We start from the raw sequence: 19,018 nt of genomic DNA on the forward strand, positions 1-19,018 counted from the left end.
TTTCTTGCAGGCATTCACAGAAGAACAAAGAAGTGCAATAGAATCAAAGGAAAATGCCACATGAAGAAAGACTGGCAAACAACCAATGTGAAAAAGAAGAAAATCTGTGCAAATAAAAAAGTAATAATAAGCAAGTAAATAAATAATACAGAGAACATGAATTGTAGACAGTGAGCCCATAGAGAATCAGTTCAGAGTTGAGGTGAGTGAAGTTATCCATGCTGTTTCAGGAGCCTGATCGTTAGGGATTAACTATGTAATCCTACTGCACAGGGTTCTACACAGAGCTTCAAAAGCTGACTTGTCCGTTGAACTTTCCATTGTTTGCTAAAGTGATTCTCCATTTTTCTCCTCACGCCACACCCATCCTGCCTTTTTCTTATACTACTAAGGAAATCCACTAAGTAGTGCTAAAAATAGTTTTATTTAAGCAGTCACTATTTTCTGTTTTTGGATTATTGAATTTGAATAAGAAAAAGAATAATCAACCTTTTTCCCTACCAATGGTGCAGTGCTCTCCATTCCAGCCCTCTCGGCATTCACACTTTCCATCCTTGCAGCTTCCGTGCTCTGCACAACGAGGGTGACAAACTCTCTGATCACACGCCACACCTGTCCAGCCTTCCTCACACCGGCACACTCCAGATATGCAGACACCATGAGTGCCACAGTCCACAGAACACACTTCTAGAGATAGAAGAAAGTGATTCAAGTAACACAGCAGCTCAACAGTCTATTATACAGTCTCATCCATGTGAGATATTAGAAGCTGAATTTTTATTAGGTTCTGAAGTACTTACAAAGGAAAACCTTTCAACCACAGGTGCAAGATACAGACTAAAATAATTGAGATTCTAGTCCACAGCAAGCTATTCTCAATTAATGTTGAATTTTTTTTCTCTTTAAATCTAACAAGGGAGATGGAAATGTTAAACATGCATATTACTGTTATCAGTAGGCGCTTTATTCTTAAAGCTAAGTAACGTATTAGGTGCACTCTTAATAAAATTAAGGCTTTGACGTACTTGACATCTGTGATGAAAAATTCTGCCCCTAACTGTATGTAAAGGAGAGGGAAGAACTGTGCAATCAAATGAAATAACTCAATCCGGGCAACCCGAATTCAATAATTCAGACAAGGAAAAATATTGAATTGGAATTAGCTAAGGAATGAAGTCAGCAAATGGTATGTTAAATGGTATGAGCTCCAGCCAAAATTCAGAATGATGTACAGTACTTGTTCCCTGATGCAGCTATTGGATGGGTATGTTGCTAATTTTGCCAAGTTCACTCAGAACTTAAAATTTATTCAAGGTATTATCTCTGATTTCCAGAAAATGTCACATTTAAAGGGCGGATCTACTGAAATGTAGATTAATTCAGCACATTAATCCAATGAAAACAACAGAAAGCTCTTATCCTCCTAAACAATCTTGTATGCTTGTTGATTTAAATAGTGTTAACATTTCTTTGACTATCTATTTACCTTCCTATTGTTGACTCTATCATTCTACTTCTTTTATTTTAACTTCCATTTTAGATTTTCTTTTCTTCATCAGTTCTTGTGTTTATTTAGGACAAAGATAACATTGGTTTTCCAATTCTTTATCCATTGAACCCTGTCAGTATTCGATGCAGTTTAGGTTTGTAAGTTTTATCTTGAACTTGTATTTATCTACATCTATAAACTTAACAATACATTTCCTAAATGTGCCCAAGTTTTCTTTTTATTCTTTTATTGTCCCAAAGCAGTTGGAGCACAGTTATTTACCATGTTCACTGTACAACAAGTGGCCTCTGTATTATTACAACACAAGTAAAACTGGAAGCCTCTTCAGTCAGAAGCTATAAGACGAAAAGTATAAATATTTTTTTCTCTGAAAACGAAATGAAGAGAAAAGTTTACTGTTCTCCTTTGATACAAGTTATTCCCGAGTAAGAGAGGTGCCAAAGTGAAACAGTGGGACACCAGTTTAACATACCTTGCCACTTACAATTTCAAGCAGCAAAAACTCTTTTAAATTAAATGTTTAAAGCTTTGATGAATATGAAAGTACATGAACTCATGAAGAATACCTCACTATTTCTCTACATAAACACAGGAGATTCTGTAGATTCTGGAAACCTGAGTCCTAAAGGAGAGTCTCAGTCTGAAATGTTGACCTTTCCATAGATGCTGCCTGACCTGCTGAGTTCCCCCAGCACTCTGTGTTTGTCACTCACTTTTGCCCTATTTATTTTATTCTTTTTATTGTGACTTACAGCATTTGTTCTGTCTTGCTCTGCACTACTTCCAAAAACAACAAATTTCATGACATATGTCAATGATAATAAACCTGATTTTGATTGAGAATGAGAAATAGACCAGCTGAGTACTTCCATTGGGCAAAATTCCGCCAGGTTGTTTCATAGTCAAGGAAAACCCTTGTGGCTATAGCCTTCATTTATTGGTAACATATAATGACAGAATTAAGCTCTGTTCCTTACCAACTGAACAGTCTGGTCCTATCCAGCTTGGGTCACAACTGCAAAGGCCCGTTTCTGGAATGTAGGTACCATGGCCAGTACATTGATCTGGACATTGGGCACGAGGAATTTGACAGTTTATTCCACCCCAACCTGGGCTGCAGTGACAATCCCCATGGGCACATACTCCATGGTTTGAGCATGTTGGATCCAAACAATCCACTGAAAGACATGAATAGAGACAAAAATTATGAGACATATGTAAAATGTTACGAGAAGTCTAAAAGTGTCCAGAATTTGTATCCTTAAGTGTTTACACAATAATTTATATTTTCAAATTCACAAAAGAGGCAATAATTGAGGAAATGTATAATTCTAATACCAGTAGTTAACTGATACCAGTAGTTGGCTGTAAACAATCCACTTAATCTCATCAAATATCTTTAATTCAATAACTTGAGTTTTTCTTCAATTACTTATTGCATCTGGAAAATATCTGGTATCATTTCCCTTTTCTGTAATAGTTTGTCAGCTTGTATTTATATCAAACCTTCAACATTGCAAATGTTCCAAGTGCTTGACAGAGCAGGAATAAACAATATTCGATAGTTGAAAATCAAAAATATTATTGCTATTGTTTTTTCCAAAGATGATAAAAGGAATGGTAATGTAGAGGAGTTCAGAGGGGAAGTTAAAAGATTATGGCTAGTGTTTTGACAATAATGGTGGAACAAAGGGCACAAATATCACAGATCATAAGATCAAAGGAAATTAAAAATGAGGTTATTGAAGGATTTTTAAATGATGAGATATTAAATCTGATATTTTGAGCAATAGTGAGACAATAATCTGGATAAGAAAGGTGAACAATGATTGGTGTATTTTTGGATGAGTCGCCATTTATGATACTGAAGCTCAGTGAAGAAGTTGGTGGAAGAAATTAAATCTGATAATGATAAAAAGCATGCATGATAGATTCTGTAAAATTATGTGAGAGTGGTAAAGAGTAGATAATGGCTTGGGGAAAAGAACTGATCTTAACACTGGGGCTTTTGAAGAACACAAATTTGACAATAATTTACAAATATGTGGTTTTCTAAAATTTACACATGAAAACCAGACAAACATCACACCACACCTTTCATATAAGTTTAACTGATCAAAACTATCCTCAATTTTGAGGATTCAATTGAATATTAATTGATTAAAAATGAACACAAACTTTAATTTTGTAACCAGATCATTGCTTTCAGAAACAATTCCCCAAAACTGATACTGATGATAATTTTGCATCAAGTAATTTCTCTGTTTGGCAATCTTCATTAAAAATCCTGTAAGGTTAAGATTTTCTTTATTTTTCATTTTAATCACTTTATATATTTCTTTCTAATTAGTTTACATCAGGTTATTGAATTTTAAAACTAAGATGTACTTAGTCAGTTTTTAAAATAATTATGATGTGTTTTTGATCAGATTTTGGATATATCTGAATATCACAGATATTTATCATAAGTAAAGTTGATTTTGACTCTACCTAAGGCCTATTCACCACTCCCAGCCTGCATTACTTCAGAAAAGGGACATATAGTGGAGCCCTCTATGTAACAAATCCCACAAATTTCAGGGGGACAAAGTGCAAGCAATGGATTGGATCAAGTATAATTTGAACTGCCATCTCCAAGGTGTAGAAGGCAATGGACAAGTGCTGGTAAATGGGATTGGTGCTGAATGGTTGGCATTAACATGATGAACCAAATGGTCTTTATCTAACACACACAGAACAGTCAGGCAGCATCTATGGAGAGGAATAAAGTTGACGTTTCAGACCAAGATCCTTCATCGGGACTGGAAAGGAAGGGGGCAGGGGTCTTTATGTTGTTTGATGCTATGATTGGATGGTATCCTATTTAAATTTGTTCTTCGAGATGGCAACACTTAGCCAACCACACCAACAATTCTTGGTGCCTTCAATATGTTGCAGAAAGCAACCACAGAGGTAAGTAGTAAGACAGGTTAAAGCCTCTTAAAGATAACATTCAGATCTGAGGCAAAATAATTCACATATGTCAAAATAAAGCACCAGGAAGGGTGCTTGGCTGCAGCAATGTTTGTTTTCAGTGATTATTCCAAATATCCTGTCAGCAAATAGTTATTACTAATGTCATCTCATCTTCAACAGTTATGTACTGTGGAGAGCATTCTGACTGGCTGCATCATCCTCTGGCATGAGGGAGAGCACAACTGCATAGAATCGAAGTAAGTTGCGTAAAGTTGTAAAATCAGTCAGCTCCACCATGGGTACTAGCCTCCAGAGTACCCAAGACATCTTCAAGGAGCAGTGTCTTAGGAAGATGACATCCATCATTAAGGACCCCCACCACCCAAGACATGTCTTCTTCTCATTGCTATCATCAGGAAGGAGGTACAGGAGCCTGAAGGCACACACTCAGCAATTTAGAAACAGCTTCTTCCCCTCTGCCATCTGATTTCTAAATGGACATTGAACTCATGAACACGGCCTTACTACTTATTTTTATTTCTGTTTCTGCACTACGTATTTTAACTTAACTATTTAATGTACATATATATTCTCACTGTAAGTCTGATTTTCCCACATTTATCACATTTGCATTGTACTGCTGCTGCAAAGTTAAAAAATTTCACGACAGTGAGATTAAACCTGATTCTGATTAAAATATCACTGTGCACATTTTTTATATTACTTTCTGAAGGAGAAGAAAATATTAGTACTAACTGAATTTCCATATGCATCAGTATGGTGGGTAAAACAGCCCTCACTGCTGAATACAAAATATCACTTATGTTCTGTATTAAAAGAAGGAAAAGTACTATGAAGAAAGCCATGAATCGCTTCTTCTGCTGTATTATTAATGACAGCTACTTTGAATAACATAATTTTTGCAACTTCAATTACTTTGTGCTAGCCGACCAAATGCAAAGGCAGGCAAATAAGGTTAATTCACAGATCTTCCAGGATGTTAATGAATGACAGAACAGGGTTGAGTCATATCATGGACTGTGTAACCAGTCTTCATGTTCCCACTGTCTCACCTGCCCTGCCACTATTCACTGAAAGACAAATGCCATGCATATTTATAAAACAAAACACAAGCATTACAACATCAAGCCAAGAAAATATTATTCTTCCTTTGAAGTAATGGTAATCACGCATGTCAACTTTAAGACTATTAAATGGTACATATACCAGCCTGTTTGTCATAATTAGCAAATCATGAGGTCAATTAGAAGCTAATTACAACTTGTTATATCTTGATTAGAGGGAAATTATTGCCTGAGAATTTTTTTTAGATCTTTCATCCGCATTTGCCCTTCTAATGATATTCTATCAACATCCATTTGAAATTGAGCGACATTTTCCAGCGGAGTTAGGAAGTGATGATCTCTCTTTACGTTCATACTTGGAAAGTGGATGACATTGGAAAGGCCTTGATCCCTAGCAGTTAGCACATGAAGGTATTCCGATAACACTGTTAGGCAGGAATTTCCATTCTACTCTAGCAAAAATAAATACTTACAAGTCAGGATGGTGTATGGGCCGGGGAATGAACAGATGGTGGAACTGCTGTCCAAATATTGTTGTGCTTTAAGAGAGATAGAGATACAGTATAGAAATAAGCCCTTCGACCTATTTAGTAAATGTACAACAGTCCAATGTCTTAGGTGGCAGGGCCATGGGTTAAGGATGTGCTATCAAAACAAAAACCTTGCTGTCTATTTTGTGGTACACACTGCAGTTACAGTGAATCAGCTGTGCTGGGAGTGAACTTCGAGGGTGAAAGAGGGGGTCCCAACAAGCCTTGTCCTTGTGTTGTTGACACTCAAGTGTTATTGTACCTGCAGGTAACTGGAGAGTATTCCATAATCCTCCGGATTTGTGGCTGGCAGATGTTGGAAGGAATTTTAGCAAGCAGAACACTTCAAAGACCAAATTAAATTTATTATCAAAGTACATATATTTCACCATATACTACCCTGAGATTCTTTTTTTTTGTGGGCATTCACAATAGAACGAAGAAAGTCAATAGAATCAATGAAAAACCACACGCAATGACTAACAAGTAACCAAAGTGCAAAAGAAGACAAACTGCAAATACAAAAAAAGAATAACAATAATAAGTAAATAAATAATACTGAGAACATTAGCAGAATGCTTGAAGATCAGTCCATAGGTTATGTTCAGTGTGGTGGTGAGTGAAGTGATCTACACGTAGTGTCCTGTCAGCTTCTGCACCCATATTATGTATTTGGCTGGCCGAGATGAATTTTAGGCTAATTATAGTACCCAGGAAGTTGATTGTTGGCCACTGATAATAAAAAAAAGATCCCATGGAAAATAAAATATGGGATAATTTTCAAAAGCTCCACTAAAGTAAAACTTATATTTCACTTTTCAAGTGAGTCACCAAGTACTTTGGAATGTATTTTCACACTAGGGCTGTGACTGCTGTGTTTGTTGGATTGGTGTAGATTTTAGAAAGTAGATTTGGCTGGAGGGGAGAAGTAAGCTGGGTACTATAGTAGCTTAGCAGTTAGTGTAATGCTATTAATGCTTGGCGGGGGGGGGCGTTGGAGCTCAGAGTTCAATTCTGGCACTGTCTGTAAGGGTTTGTTTGTTCTCCCTGTGACCACATGGGCTTCCTTCGGATGCATTGGTTTCCTCCAGCAGTCCAAAGGTAAACTGGTTCGTAGGTTAATTGGTCATTGTATATTGTCCTATGATTAGGCTAGTGTTAAATAGGTGGGTTGCTGGGCAGTGTGGCTGATTGGGCCAGAAGGGCCTGTTCCGTGCTGTATTTCCAAATAAATATATAAAATAAAATAAATAATTGGCCTTATATTGCGTTCTGGAGTTAGGGGAAGATGGAGGAAGTAAAGAGAGAATGAAATCATGTTAAATTTGGAGATAAATGCATCCTACTTAATTAAATTACTTCACCTTTCTAATAAAAAACCATCCAGTTAAATTTTGATGCCAATTAGTAATTTGTTTTAGCAAAGTTCAGTAAAGGTCAACAGTAATTTCTCACATCCTGGAGACAAAGGTTTGAATGTCTAATATTAATTAGAAAGGAGAGAAAATAAAAAAAGATTCAGAGATGTGGATAAGTATCTTTTTTCATTCTAAACCAATTATTTTTATATACGACAAGAACGTCATTCTGATGGAAATCCCCAAGGAAAGGGACAGGTGGCAGGGAAGTAAGTGACAACTTTAGGGGGATTGTACAGGTCTTGCTTCATAGACCCTATCTGATCTAATGGGTTAGGAGCAACAGTTGAGCCAAATGATTAATGACACAGGAGTGGATATGGACCGAAAGTGAGGTGAGTGACGGTGAAAGCTGAAGGGATGGTGAAAGGCCTAAGCGGAAATTTGAAAGGAGAAAATCTTGGGTAGTGCTACATCCTGAAACAAAGATGAAGTAAGAAAGGAGACTGATATCATGGCATGGAAGCCATTTAACATTCAAGTGATTGAACGAAGAGATTAGTTATTTCCATCACAAGATTCATTGTTGGTGATTCACATCTCTGTCACATCATTCCAAAATAGCCATAAAGCTCCTACTTTACTCCCAAATCTCTGTGGTATGTTGAAGTTTTTAAAAGAATGAAAAACGTTGCTCCCTTTGGCCTGGCTCCGGGGTCCATACAGACATCCATTTGGACCCCTTTTTTTTAAGGTCTATGAATTAAACTCAGGGGTTATTAATTTGCCACTTCAGTTTTCATTGCCACATATATAACTTTGTTGTTCTTGAAAAAAAGAACATCAGCACCTTTTCTATGTTTTCAATGAAGCATTGGATTGTATGGCACAGTAACGGGCTCTTTCAGCCCACCTCCGTCATGCTAAACTTGATGACTGAGCTCACAACTCCTTTAGGTTTCTTCCCTATCACTAGAAGTGGAGGGGGCTGATATGTGGTATCGAGGTATTCAAAATTACAGGAGTAGGCAATAGGAAATTAATTCCCCATAGAGGAGCAACTTAAAAATAAAGGGCACAAGTTTCAGATGAATCTGAGGAAGATTTTTTCATTCAGAGTGTGTTTGGAATCTGGAATGTAATGCCTGAATAGCTGCCAAAGAAGAACAGGGTGAGCTGCCTTGATGACTATTGCCCAGTAACACTCATATCTGCGGTGCAGAAATGCTTTGACAGCTTGGCCATGGCTAGAACTAACTCCTGCCCAAGCAAGAACCTGGACATCTACAATTTGCATACTGCCACAACAGGTCTACAGTGGACACAATCTAACTAGCTCTTCATTCGGATTTGGTGCACCTGGGCAGCAACAAAACATATGTCAGGCTGCTACTTATCAACTTACAACTTGGTGTTCAATGCCGTAACAATCAAAGAGCTTCAAAGCTGTGTCTGTGTGCCATCCTCCGCAACTGGATCCCTGACTTCATTATTGGATGATCAGAGTAAATGTGGATCAGTAATAACATCTCCTCTGCACTGACAATCAACACAAGCACACCTGAAGGATGTGTGTTTAGGCCACTTCTCCATTCTCTCTACACTTAAGACTGTGTGGGCAGGCACAGATCGAAATCATCTCGAAATTCGCCGATAACATCACCGTTGTTGGCAGAATCTCAGATGGTGACAAGGAGGTGTACAGGAGTGAGACAGATCAGCTGGTTGAGTGGTGTTGCAGCAACAATCAATAGAAAAGAATAAACAGTCGACATTTTGGGCTGAGACCCTCCTTCAGGACTGAGATTGAAGAGGGAAGATGCCAGAAGGAAAAGGTGGGGAAGGGGAGAGAAGCCAGCTGGAAGATGATAGGTGAAGCCTAGTATACTGGAAAGGTCAGGGCTGGAAAAGAAAGAATGCATTAGGAGAGGAGAGTGGATCATATGCGAGTGGGAAAGAGGAGGGGACCCAGAGAGGAGTAATAGGCAGGTGAGAAGAAGTAAAAGATCAGAGTGGGTAACAGGGGAGGGGTGGTGAATTATTTGCACCAGGAGAAGAAATCAATATTCATGCCATCAAATTGGACGGTACCCAAATGGAATATAATGTGTTACTCTTCCTCCAGTGCATAAGATCAGAAAAGGCTCCAGAGCATGGTAAACTCAGTTACATTACAGGCAAAACCCTCCCTGCCAATGAGGATATCTTGAAGAAGGAGGCATCCATCATTAGAAACTTTCGCTATTCGGGATATATCCTTTTTATGTTAATTCTACTGGGGAAGAAGTACAGAAGTCACACTCAATGTTTTAAGAATAGCTTCTACTCTTCTGCCATCCTATTTCTAAACAGCCTATGAACCCATGAGCACTACCTTGTAATTCTGCTTTTGCTCTCTTATTTATTTTTGTAACTTAACAGTAATTTTATGTCTTGCACTATACTAGTGCCCTAAAACAACACACTTCACAACATACATCAATGTTAATAAACTCAATTCTGATACTTACACACTTAAAAAGTACCTAGACAAGCATGTGAATCACAAAGCATGCATGGCTGTGGACTATGTGCTGGTAAATGAGGTGAGTATAGCTAGGTATATAATGGATGGCGTGAGCCTGGTGGGCCAATGAACTTGACTCTAATCTGCAGAATGTTTCTCCTGAGGCAAAGTTTAGAATAAATAAACCTAATGAACGCACAACTTGGCTGAATGGAACAGCATAAATGCAAACTTATTTCTTCTAAGAATTCTTTCCTTCCTAACACTCCCCAAGCTTCTGCTCTTGCTGACATGTTCCTGACAGCTGGACAATGCCCGAGAACTTATAGGTCAATAAACCATTCCTCCATCTGCACCAACTATTTCAGTATATCTGAGATTACATGGATAATCAATATGTACAGAAATGTGCAGAGAATTGTAGTGGGATAAAGGACTTGATAAGTGGTGAAAAAGGAGAGATATAGCAAAACAATGATGAATGTGATTAACCTTACAAAACCTAACCCCAAACAAGGTCTTATCATTGAATCATAGTATGTGTGCTTAAGTTGGTAACTCAAATGAGTGGCTGGCAGAACTTGTTATTTCTGGAAAAAAAAAAGTAAGATATTTTCACTGTGTTGAGGGAATATTTGGCTCATTAACACTCCAACTTGGTTTTTGCAATATGCAGTTGCAAAATGCTATTATCAAATCCAATGTCATTGTGTGTTTTAAATATAATAAACACTATGCTCAAGGCATGCTTGTGACCCAGAAAGTTTCTTTAAGGTAATTAACTACCTCCAATTCTATTCCTTTGTAAATCCAAAGCTTGTAGCTGCATACAAATCACCCAAGTCTATTCTTTATTTAGAAATACAAATCAATAAAATTATTTCCATTCCTTAATATAATTTCTGATATTGTTGTAGCAGTCCACTCTTATCATTTAGCCTGTCGAACTACCTCATCTCTTATTTTAAAAAAGGTTTGTGCAGAATCCTCCAGAGACTAGGCACTGCTTTCGGCTTTATACTAGTTTTATACTATACTTTTCAATTCTGGTTTAGCTGAATCAGTTACTTCTGTATTAATCAATGTCATGGAGAGCGTAATGCTGGAAAGTACCAGCAAATTCATGCAGCACCCAGATGGCAAAAAAGATTTGTAATTCTCTTGGAAAATTATTGCATTCAAATATTTGGAAAGCAGTTCTTTATACACATGGAGCAGGCTTTTACAACACCTTCATGTTTGGAGGGCAGTTGGGAGTATTTTGTGTGGTGTTAAATAATACGACTGACACCAAGAAAAGCTTCTACGTAGATTCTGCTTCAAGAACAGCAGTGGCAGAATATTTTGCCAGTTTTTTAAAAAAAGTTGTTCACTGCTGGAAGTATACCTCATCAAAGTTGTTCTATTTACATGTCTTTCTCATCTCCTGTCATTATTGGGTTCACTGCAAAACTCTAAAATCAGAAGGATATTTTAAGCCCTATCCAATATAGTTACCTATAGATACAAGTGGCAGAAATTGTAGTTCTGATGGAGATTGAGGCACCAGGCGAGATTGAAAGGTCAGGAAGTCAAGGCCCAAGGCAAGGTACCGGCTAATTAAGATCACTGCTCCAAGACATTTACACAGCTCTGCGCTGAACTCTCTTGTGGACTTTAGTTCAGAGCCACTATTTGCTTGCAGTTACTGTTTGCATGATTTTTTTTCATTGCATATTAGATGTTCAGCGGTCTTCTTTTTATGGGTTATCTTATTATTTTATGTTCTTATGGACATGATGTAGTTCTTTATTTTCTGCACATTGGGTGTTAGACAGTTTTTTTCCATATATATGGGTTTGCTTTTGGGTTTCTTTGTTTTGTGGCTGCTTGTTCAGAGATGAATCTCATGGTTGTATAATGTACTTTACTGGGGAGGTTATACTGTATCGAACTACTCTTCAAGGACCAGCTTATATCCCTGTCTAGTCCCTGCAGCGAGGTCTAGCTACCAATGCCCACTATTTAAGTTGTGAGACCTCATCCCTCCAAGAAGGGGCTGCTTCCAGTTAAGGAAGTAGTTTAAACACAGTTATTTTATTTTAAGTGATACACATTTAAATTTAGCCAAGTAGTTCTGAACATGCATTTAACACTGAGAAAAGATTTCTGATTTATAAGACTTACAAACTACAAACGATTTCTAAACACAGGTACAATCCTTACGTACTAAAAGAACATGCCAATGAGTTGCATCCGTTGCAGAAACTGAAGGCTGATGAATGCATTCGAGTTCTTCTTTCTGCCACCCGTCTTTCTGACATTTTCCTTGTCATTCCTAATAATCCACAATACTTTCTACCATTTAAATTGCTTTGCTACTAGTTATCTGCATGTAATGTTTTTCAGATATCTTTGCTGGGACAAAATAATTCACACAGATGTTTTAAAAGCTACTGGGGCCAGAGATCCCAAACATCCAAAATTAGTGCTACCTAGTCCCTCAGTGCATAAATATCACAACTATTGATTGATCACTTATATTTGTGACCATATTTGTTGTGCTAAGTGACAAAATCAGTCTAATTATAGAATGGAGTCATAGGACGCGACAGCCCAGAAACAGGCCCTTTGGCCCATCTGTTCCATGCCAAACCCTTAACCTGCCTAGTCCCATCAATCTACATTTTGGCCCATAGCCCTCCGTACCCCTCCCATTCATGCACCTATCCAAATTTCCCTTAAATGTTGAAATCAAACTGCATCCACCATTTGTGATGGCAGCTCGTTCCACACTCTCACCACCCTCTTAGTGAAAAACTTCTCCCTGATGTCCGTCGAAAACATTTCACCTCAACCATGTCCTCCAGTTATAGTCTCACCCAAACTCAGTGGAAAAAGCTTGCTTGTATTTAGCCTATCTATACTCCTCAACAAATTTGTATAACTCTGCCAAATCTCCCATCACTTACTATATTCTAGGGAATTAAAATCCTAACCTATTGAACTTTTTCCTATAACTCAGGGCCTCAAGTCCTGGCTACATCATTATAAATGTTCTCTGCACTCATTCAACCTTATTTACACCTTTCCTGTAGGTAGGTGACCAAAACTGTACACAGGTACTCCAAATTAGGCCTCAACAATGTCTTATACAATTTCAACATAACATTCCAACTCCTAGTACTCAATACCTGATTTATGAAGGCAAATGTGCCAAAAGCTTTCTTTATGACTCTCTCTACCTGTGACACTACTTTCAATGAATTATGGACACGTATTCCCAGATCCCACTGTTCTACCACTCTCCTCAGTGCCCTACCACTCACTGTATTAAACCTGGATTGATTGGTCCTGCCAAAGTGCGACATCTCACATTTGTCTGCATTAAATTCAATCTGCCATTTTCCCAGCTGGTCCAGATCCCACTGCAAGCTTTGATAGTCTTCCTCATTGTACCCTATACCCCCAATCTTGGTGTCATTCACAAATTTGCTAATCTAGTTTAAACACATTATCATCCAGATCATTGATATAGAAAATAAGCAACAACGGATCCAGCACTGATCCATGCAGCATACCATTAGTCACAGGCTTTCAGCCAGAGAGACCACCATCTCTTACTACTCTTTGACTTCTCCCACCACTCTTTGGCTTCTCCTACGAAGCCAAAGCCTAATCCAATTGACTACCTCATCTAGAATGCCAAGCAACTGAACCTTCTAGACCAACCTCCCATGTGGGACCTTGTCAAAAGCCTTGGTAAAATCCACATAGGCAACATTTGCTTCATCAACTTTCCTGATAAATTCCTCAAAAAATTCCATAAGATTGGTTCTACACGATCTGCCATACACAAAACCATGTTGACTATCTCACAGCTATCTGGACTATTCCTCTTCTCACCCTGTCTCTTGCAAAAACGCCATCCCCTTCTCGCAATTCCTCCGTCTCCGCCACATCTGCTCTCAGGATGAGGTTTTTCATTCTAGGACGAGGGAGATGTCTTCAGTTTTTAAAGAAAGGGGCTTCCCTTCCTCCACTATCAACTCTTCTCTTAAACGCATCTCCCCCATTTCACGTACATCTGCTCTCACTCCATCCTCCCGCCACCCCACTAGGAATAGGGTTCCCCTGGTCCTCACCTACCACCCCACCAGCCTCCGGGTCCAACATATTATTCTCCGTAACTTCCGCCACCTCCAATGGGATCCCACCACTAAGCACATCTTTCCCTCCCCCACTCTCTCTGCATTCCACAGGGATCGCTCCCTACACAACTCCCTTGTCCATTCGTCCCCCCCATCCCTCCCCACTGATCTCCCTCCTGGCACTTATCCGTGTAAGTGGAACAAGTGCTACACGTGCCCTTACACTTCCTCCCTTACCACCATTCAGGGCCCCAAACAGTCCTTCCAGGTGAGGCAACACTTCACCTGTGAGTCGACTGGGGTGATATACTGCATCCGGTGCTCCTGATGTGGCCTTTTATATATTGGCGAGACCCGACGCAGACTGGGAGACCGCTTTGCTGAACATCTACGCTCTGTTCGCCAGAGAAAGCAGGATCTCCCAGTGGCCACACATTTTAATTCCACATCCCATTCCCATTCTGACATGTCTATCCACGGCCTCCTCTACTGTAAAGATGAAGTCACACTCAGGTTGGAGGAACAACACCTTATATTCCGTCTGGGTAGCCTCCAACCTGATGGCATGAACATCGACTTCTCTAACTTCCGCTAGGCCCCACCTCCCCCTCATACCCCATCTGTTACTTATTTTTATGCACACATTCTTTCTCTCACTCTCCTTTTTCTCCCTCTGTCCCTCTGAATATACCTCTTGCCCATCCTCTGGGTCCCCCCCCCCCTTGTCTTTCTTCCCGGACCTCCTGTCCCATGATCCTCTCGTATCCCCTTTTGCCAATCACCTGTCCAGCTCTTGGCTCCATCCCTCCCCCTCCTGTCTTCTCCTATCATTTTGGATCTCCCCCTCCCCCTCCAACTTTCAAATCCCTTACTCACTCTTCCTTCAGTTAGTCCTGACGAAGGGTCTCGGCCTGAACGTCGACTGCACCTCTTCCTACAGATGCTGCCTGGCCTGCTGCATTAACCAGCAACTTTGATGTGTGTTGCTTGAATTTCCAGCATCTGCAGAATTCCTGTTGTTTGACTATCTTTAATCAGTCCCTGTCTATCCACATGCTTACAGTATATAGAATACTTAGAATATTTTCCAGTAACTTTGCTATTATTGATGTTAGTCTCACTGACCCATAATTTCCTGGCTTATTCCTAGAGCCTTCCTTAAACAATGGAACAACATTAGCTGTCTTCCAATCGTCCAGCACCTCACCTATGGTCGAGGATGTTTTAAATATCTCTGCCAGGGCCCTTGCAATTTCGACACTAGCCTCCCACAGGGTCTGAGGGAACACTTTGTCAAGCCCTGGGTATTTATCCATGCTAATTTTCCTCAAGACAGCAAACACTTCCTCCTCTGAAATCTGTATAGGGTCCATGACTGTGCTGCTGCTTTGCCTCATTCCCATAGACTCTATGTCCATCTCCCAAGTAAATACAGATGCAAAAAATCTATTTAAGATCTCCCACATCTCTTTTGGTTCCAGGCATAGATGACCACTCTGATCTTCCAGATGACCAATTTTGTCCCTTGCTCTTAGTACATCTGCAGAAGCTCTTAGCATTCTCCTTCTCCTTGTATGCTAGAGCAACCACATGTGCTTTTCAGCCTTCCTGATTTCTTTCTTGAGTGGCCTCTTGCATTTCTTATACTCCTCAAGTACTTCACTTGTTTCTACCTGCCTATACCTGCTATGCATTTTGTTTTTTTTCTTAACTAGCACCTCAATATCTCTCGAAAACCAAGATTCCATAAATCTGTATTCCTTGCCTTTTATTCTGACAGGAACATACAGAATCTGTACTCTCAAATTTTCACTTTTGAAGACCTCCCACTTAACAAGCACATCTTTGCCAGAAAACAGACTGTCCCAATTCACATTTACTAGATCCTTCCTGTTAGCATCAAAAATGGCTTTGTTCCAATTTAGAATCTCTACCCGAAGACCAGACCCATCCTTTTCCATAATTAACTTTTTAAATCTAAATGGCATTATTATCACTAGAAGCAAAGAGTTCCCCTACACAAACTTCTGTCACCTGCCCTGTCTCATTCCCTAATAGGAGATCTAGTATCACACTCTCTCGTTTGGACTGATTATGAAAACTTTCCTGGACACATTTGAAGTACCATCCAGCCCTCTTATAATACGGGAGTCCCAGTAAATATGTGAAAATTTAATATCACATACTCTTTATTTCCTTTATTTCCTGCAGAGCATCAAGAAAGCTCACCTCTGTCCCAGGATACCGACGGACTTTTACCGCTATACCATTGAGAGCATACTCACCAACTGCATCTCAGCGTGGTATGGCAATTGTCCCATATCGGACCACAAAGCATTCCAGTGTGTGGTGAAAACTGCCCAGCGGATTATCGGCACCCAATTGCCCACCATTGAGAACATCTACCATAAACACTGCCTAGGCAGGGTGAAAAGCATTATCAAGGATGCATCTCACCCTACCCATGGACTTTTTACTCTCCTCCCATCCGGTAGGCACTACAGGAGCCTCTGCTCCCGCACCAGCAGGCACAGGAAGAGCTTCTTCCCTGAGACTGTGACCCTGCTGGACTTCACATCACAGCGCTAAACAGTATTGCACCCATATTGTACTGTCTCAGTACTTTTATATTTGTGTGCTGTAGCAGTTACTTTTTATTCGCAGTTTTCTTGTAAGTAACACTATTCTTTGCATTTCTGGTTAGATGCTAACTGCATTTCTTTGGCTTTGTATCTGTACTTGGCACAATGACAATAAAGTTGAATCTAACCTAATCTAATCTCATAAATTTGTGCTCTTTGCAAGTCTGCAATCTCTGTACAAATTTGCTCCTCTAATTCTTGCAGACTTTTGAGTGGTCTATAATATAATTATATTTACGTGGTCATATGTTTCTTGTTGGTCAGTTCTATTTCTGGCCTCACTAGCATGTGGCATGGGTAGCAATACTGACATCACAACCCTGGGGATCCTGTTCTTTAACTTAGCATCTAACTCCCTGATCTCACTTTGCAGGACCTCGTAACCCCTTCTACCCATGTTGGTATTGATGTGGACACCCTCCCACTTAAGATATGCTCTGGACTCAATCTGAGATGTCCTAGACCCTGGCACCCGGGAGGCAACATATCATTTGGGAATGTCACTCTCATCTACAGATGGTTCCCCTTAACAATGAATTCTCTATCCTGACAGCCCGCCTCTTCTCCTTCCTTTCCTTTTGAACCTCAGAGCCAGAGTTGATGCCAGAAACCTGACCACTCTGTTATGTCACCACCCCCAACAGTATCCAAAGCAGTATACATCTGTTGTTGAGGAGAATGGCAACAGGGGTACTCCCCACAATGGCTGCCTAACCCCTTTCTCCCTCCTGATGGTGACCGAGTTACCAGTGCCCTGCGCCTTCGGTGAAACTGATTCCCTTTAGTTCCTGTTTATGAAACCTCAGCCTCCCGAATGATCTGGAATTTATCCATTTCCAGTTCCAACTCCTTAGCATGGTCTATTAGAAGTAGCAGCTTGATGCACTTCTTGCAGAGGTAGTCATCAGAGACACTGGAGGTATCCGTGTCTTCCCACATCCCTTAAGAAGAGCATTCCATTATCCTGCCTGGTGTGTCCACTGCTCTAAATACACAATAAGTAAAAATAAATCACGAAAAAAACTACCTATGGCCTATACCTCTTCTTGCTGAAGCCTTAAAATGCCAAGCCTCAATTCCCTACTCTGACACTGGCCCACTCACACAATGCCCATTTAAATTTAACTTCTTTTTATTGGATCCTGCAAAGTGTCTAATTATGTGTAATCGAACGTCTCCTCAGCAACTGAAATATACAAAATATGCTGGCTGTTCCTGCTTTCTTCTTTTAAACTCAATCTCCCTCTATGCAATCCAATGTCTCCTCAGGAACTGCGGCACGCAAAATGTGCTGACTGTCCCCTCACTACTTTTTAACTTTCCTCCTCTACACAATCAATAATTGTAAGGGTATTGATTATAACCAAAGTTTTGATGACAAACTCTGCCACCTTCTTCAGGGCTGATGACTGGGTAAGTCTGGTCCAGTGGTATTTGTACCCCCATAGTTCATCCCTCCTGATTAGTTAGTCCTCATCAAGGTTTCCGCTCTCCCACCTTGTTTACAATCAAATTCCAATTCTTCCTCAGAGCATGACCTTTGTCTTTGTTAAAATTCTTTTCCTCTAGTTTAATTTCAATGGCTTCCTTTACCAGGTGGTCCCAAAAGCCATTGGCTTGGCACAGTAGTTTTGTTCCAACGAAGTCAATCCTATAGCTATTGCGAATGCAGTGTTCTGCTACGGTCGATTTCTCTGGATAACCCAAATGGATACATCTCCTGTGCTCTTTGATGCAAGTTTCCACCGTGCATCCCAGTCTGGCCGAAATATATATATATACACATACATACATACATACACACACTATATATTATTTATATATATCCACTGTGTGTTTAAAAATGAGATGACTCAATATAATCATTTCCTTGGATGGTCTTTCAGTTTAAACTCATCTAAAACCTGGAAATATACCCCATGTTAAAAATTCAAGGATATTGTCTTTCAGGTATTTTAAAGTATGCGATCAGGAAAAACAATTGTAATTTGAGCTACAGGGTTTAGATCAATTATTGATTAAAATGGAGGGCTTCTCCTCTCATTGCTTTTACCTTGGCAGGTGTTAACTATCATTTTCATTTGTAATTTCTAGCAATCAAAACATAATAAAGACACCTACTGCTCCTGGTAAAGTTAAATTAACCTGAAATGATGCACTTCACATTTGAGTTGCTTTCTTCAGATCAGTTTTGATGAGTGACAGAGCGGGGTATAATATCATGCTAAGATTTCAAGTGCAATGTAAATAAAGGTACTGAGTGAGTCACAATAATGTTAAATTTGATTTGCATGAAGAACAA

The 19,018-nt window shown here is 39.6% G+C and overlaps 1 protein-coding gene across 4 annotated transcripts in view; it reads right to left on the reverse strand.

The window, feature by feature from the left end:
* The window catches only part of tenm2a (teneurin transmembrane protein 2a), a 588,582-nt gene that overhangs the window by 119,405 nt on the left and 450,159 nt on the right, over nucleotides 1–19,018 (reverse strand). For 3 of the 4 annotated variants that reach the window (XM_072264025.1, XM_072264022.1, XM_072264021.1), the window contains 2 exons: nucleotides 2,488–2,688; nucleotides 490–687 (listed from right to left, as the gene is read on the reverse strand). In XM_072264025.1, coding sequence (XP_072120126.1) covers nucleotides 490–687; nucleotides 2,488–2,688 — 399 coding nt within the window. The remainder of the gene's footprint in view (nucleotides 1–489; nucleotides 688–2,487; nucleotides 2,689–19,018) is intronic. The other variant, XM_072264023.1, reaches the window with a different exon arrangement.

This window comes from Mobula birostris, chromosome 7 (genome assembly GCF_030028105.1).
Source record: "Mobula birostris isolate sMobBir1 chromosome 7, sMobBir1.hap1, whole genome shotgun sequence".
NCBI lineage: Eukaryota > Metazoa > Chordata > Chondrichthyes > Myliobatiformes > Myliobatidae > Mobula > Mobula birostris.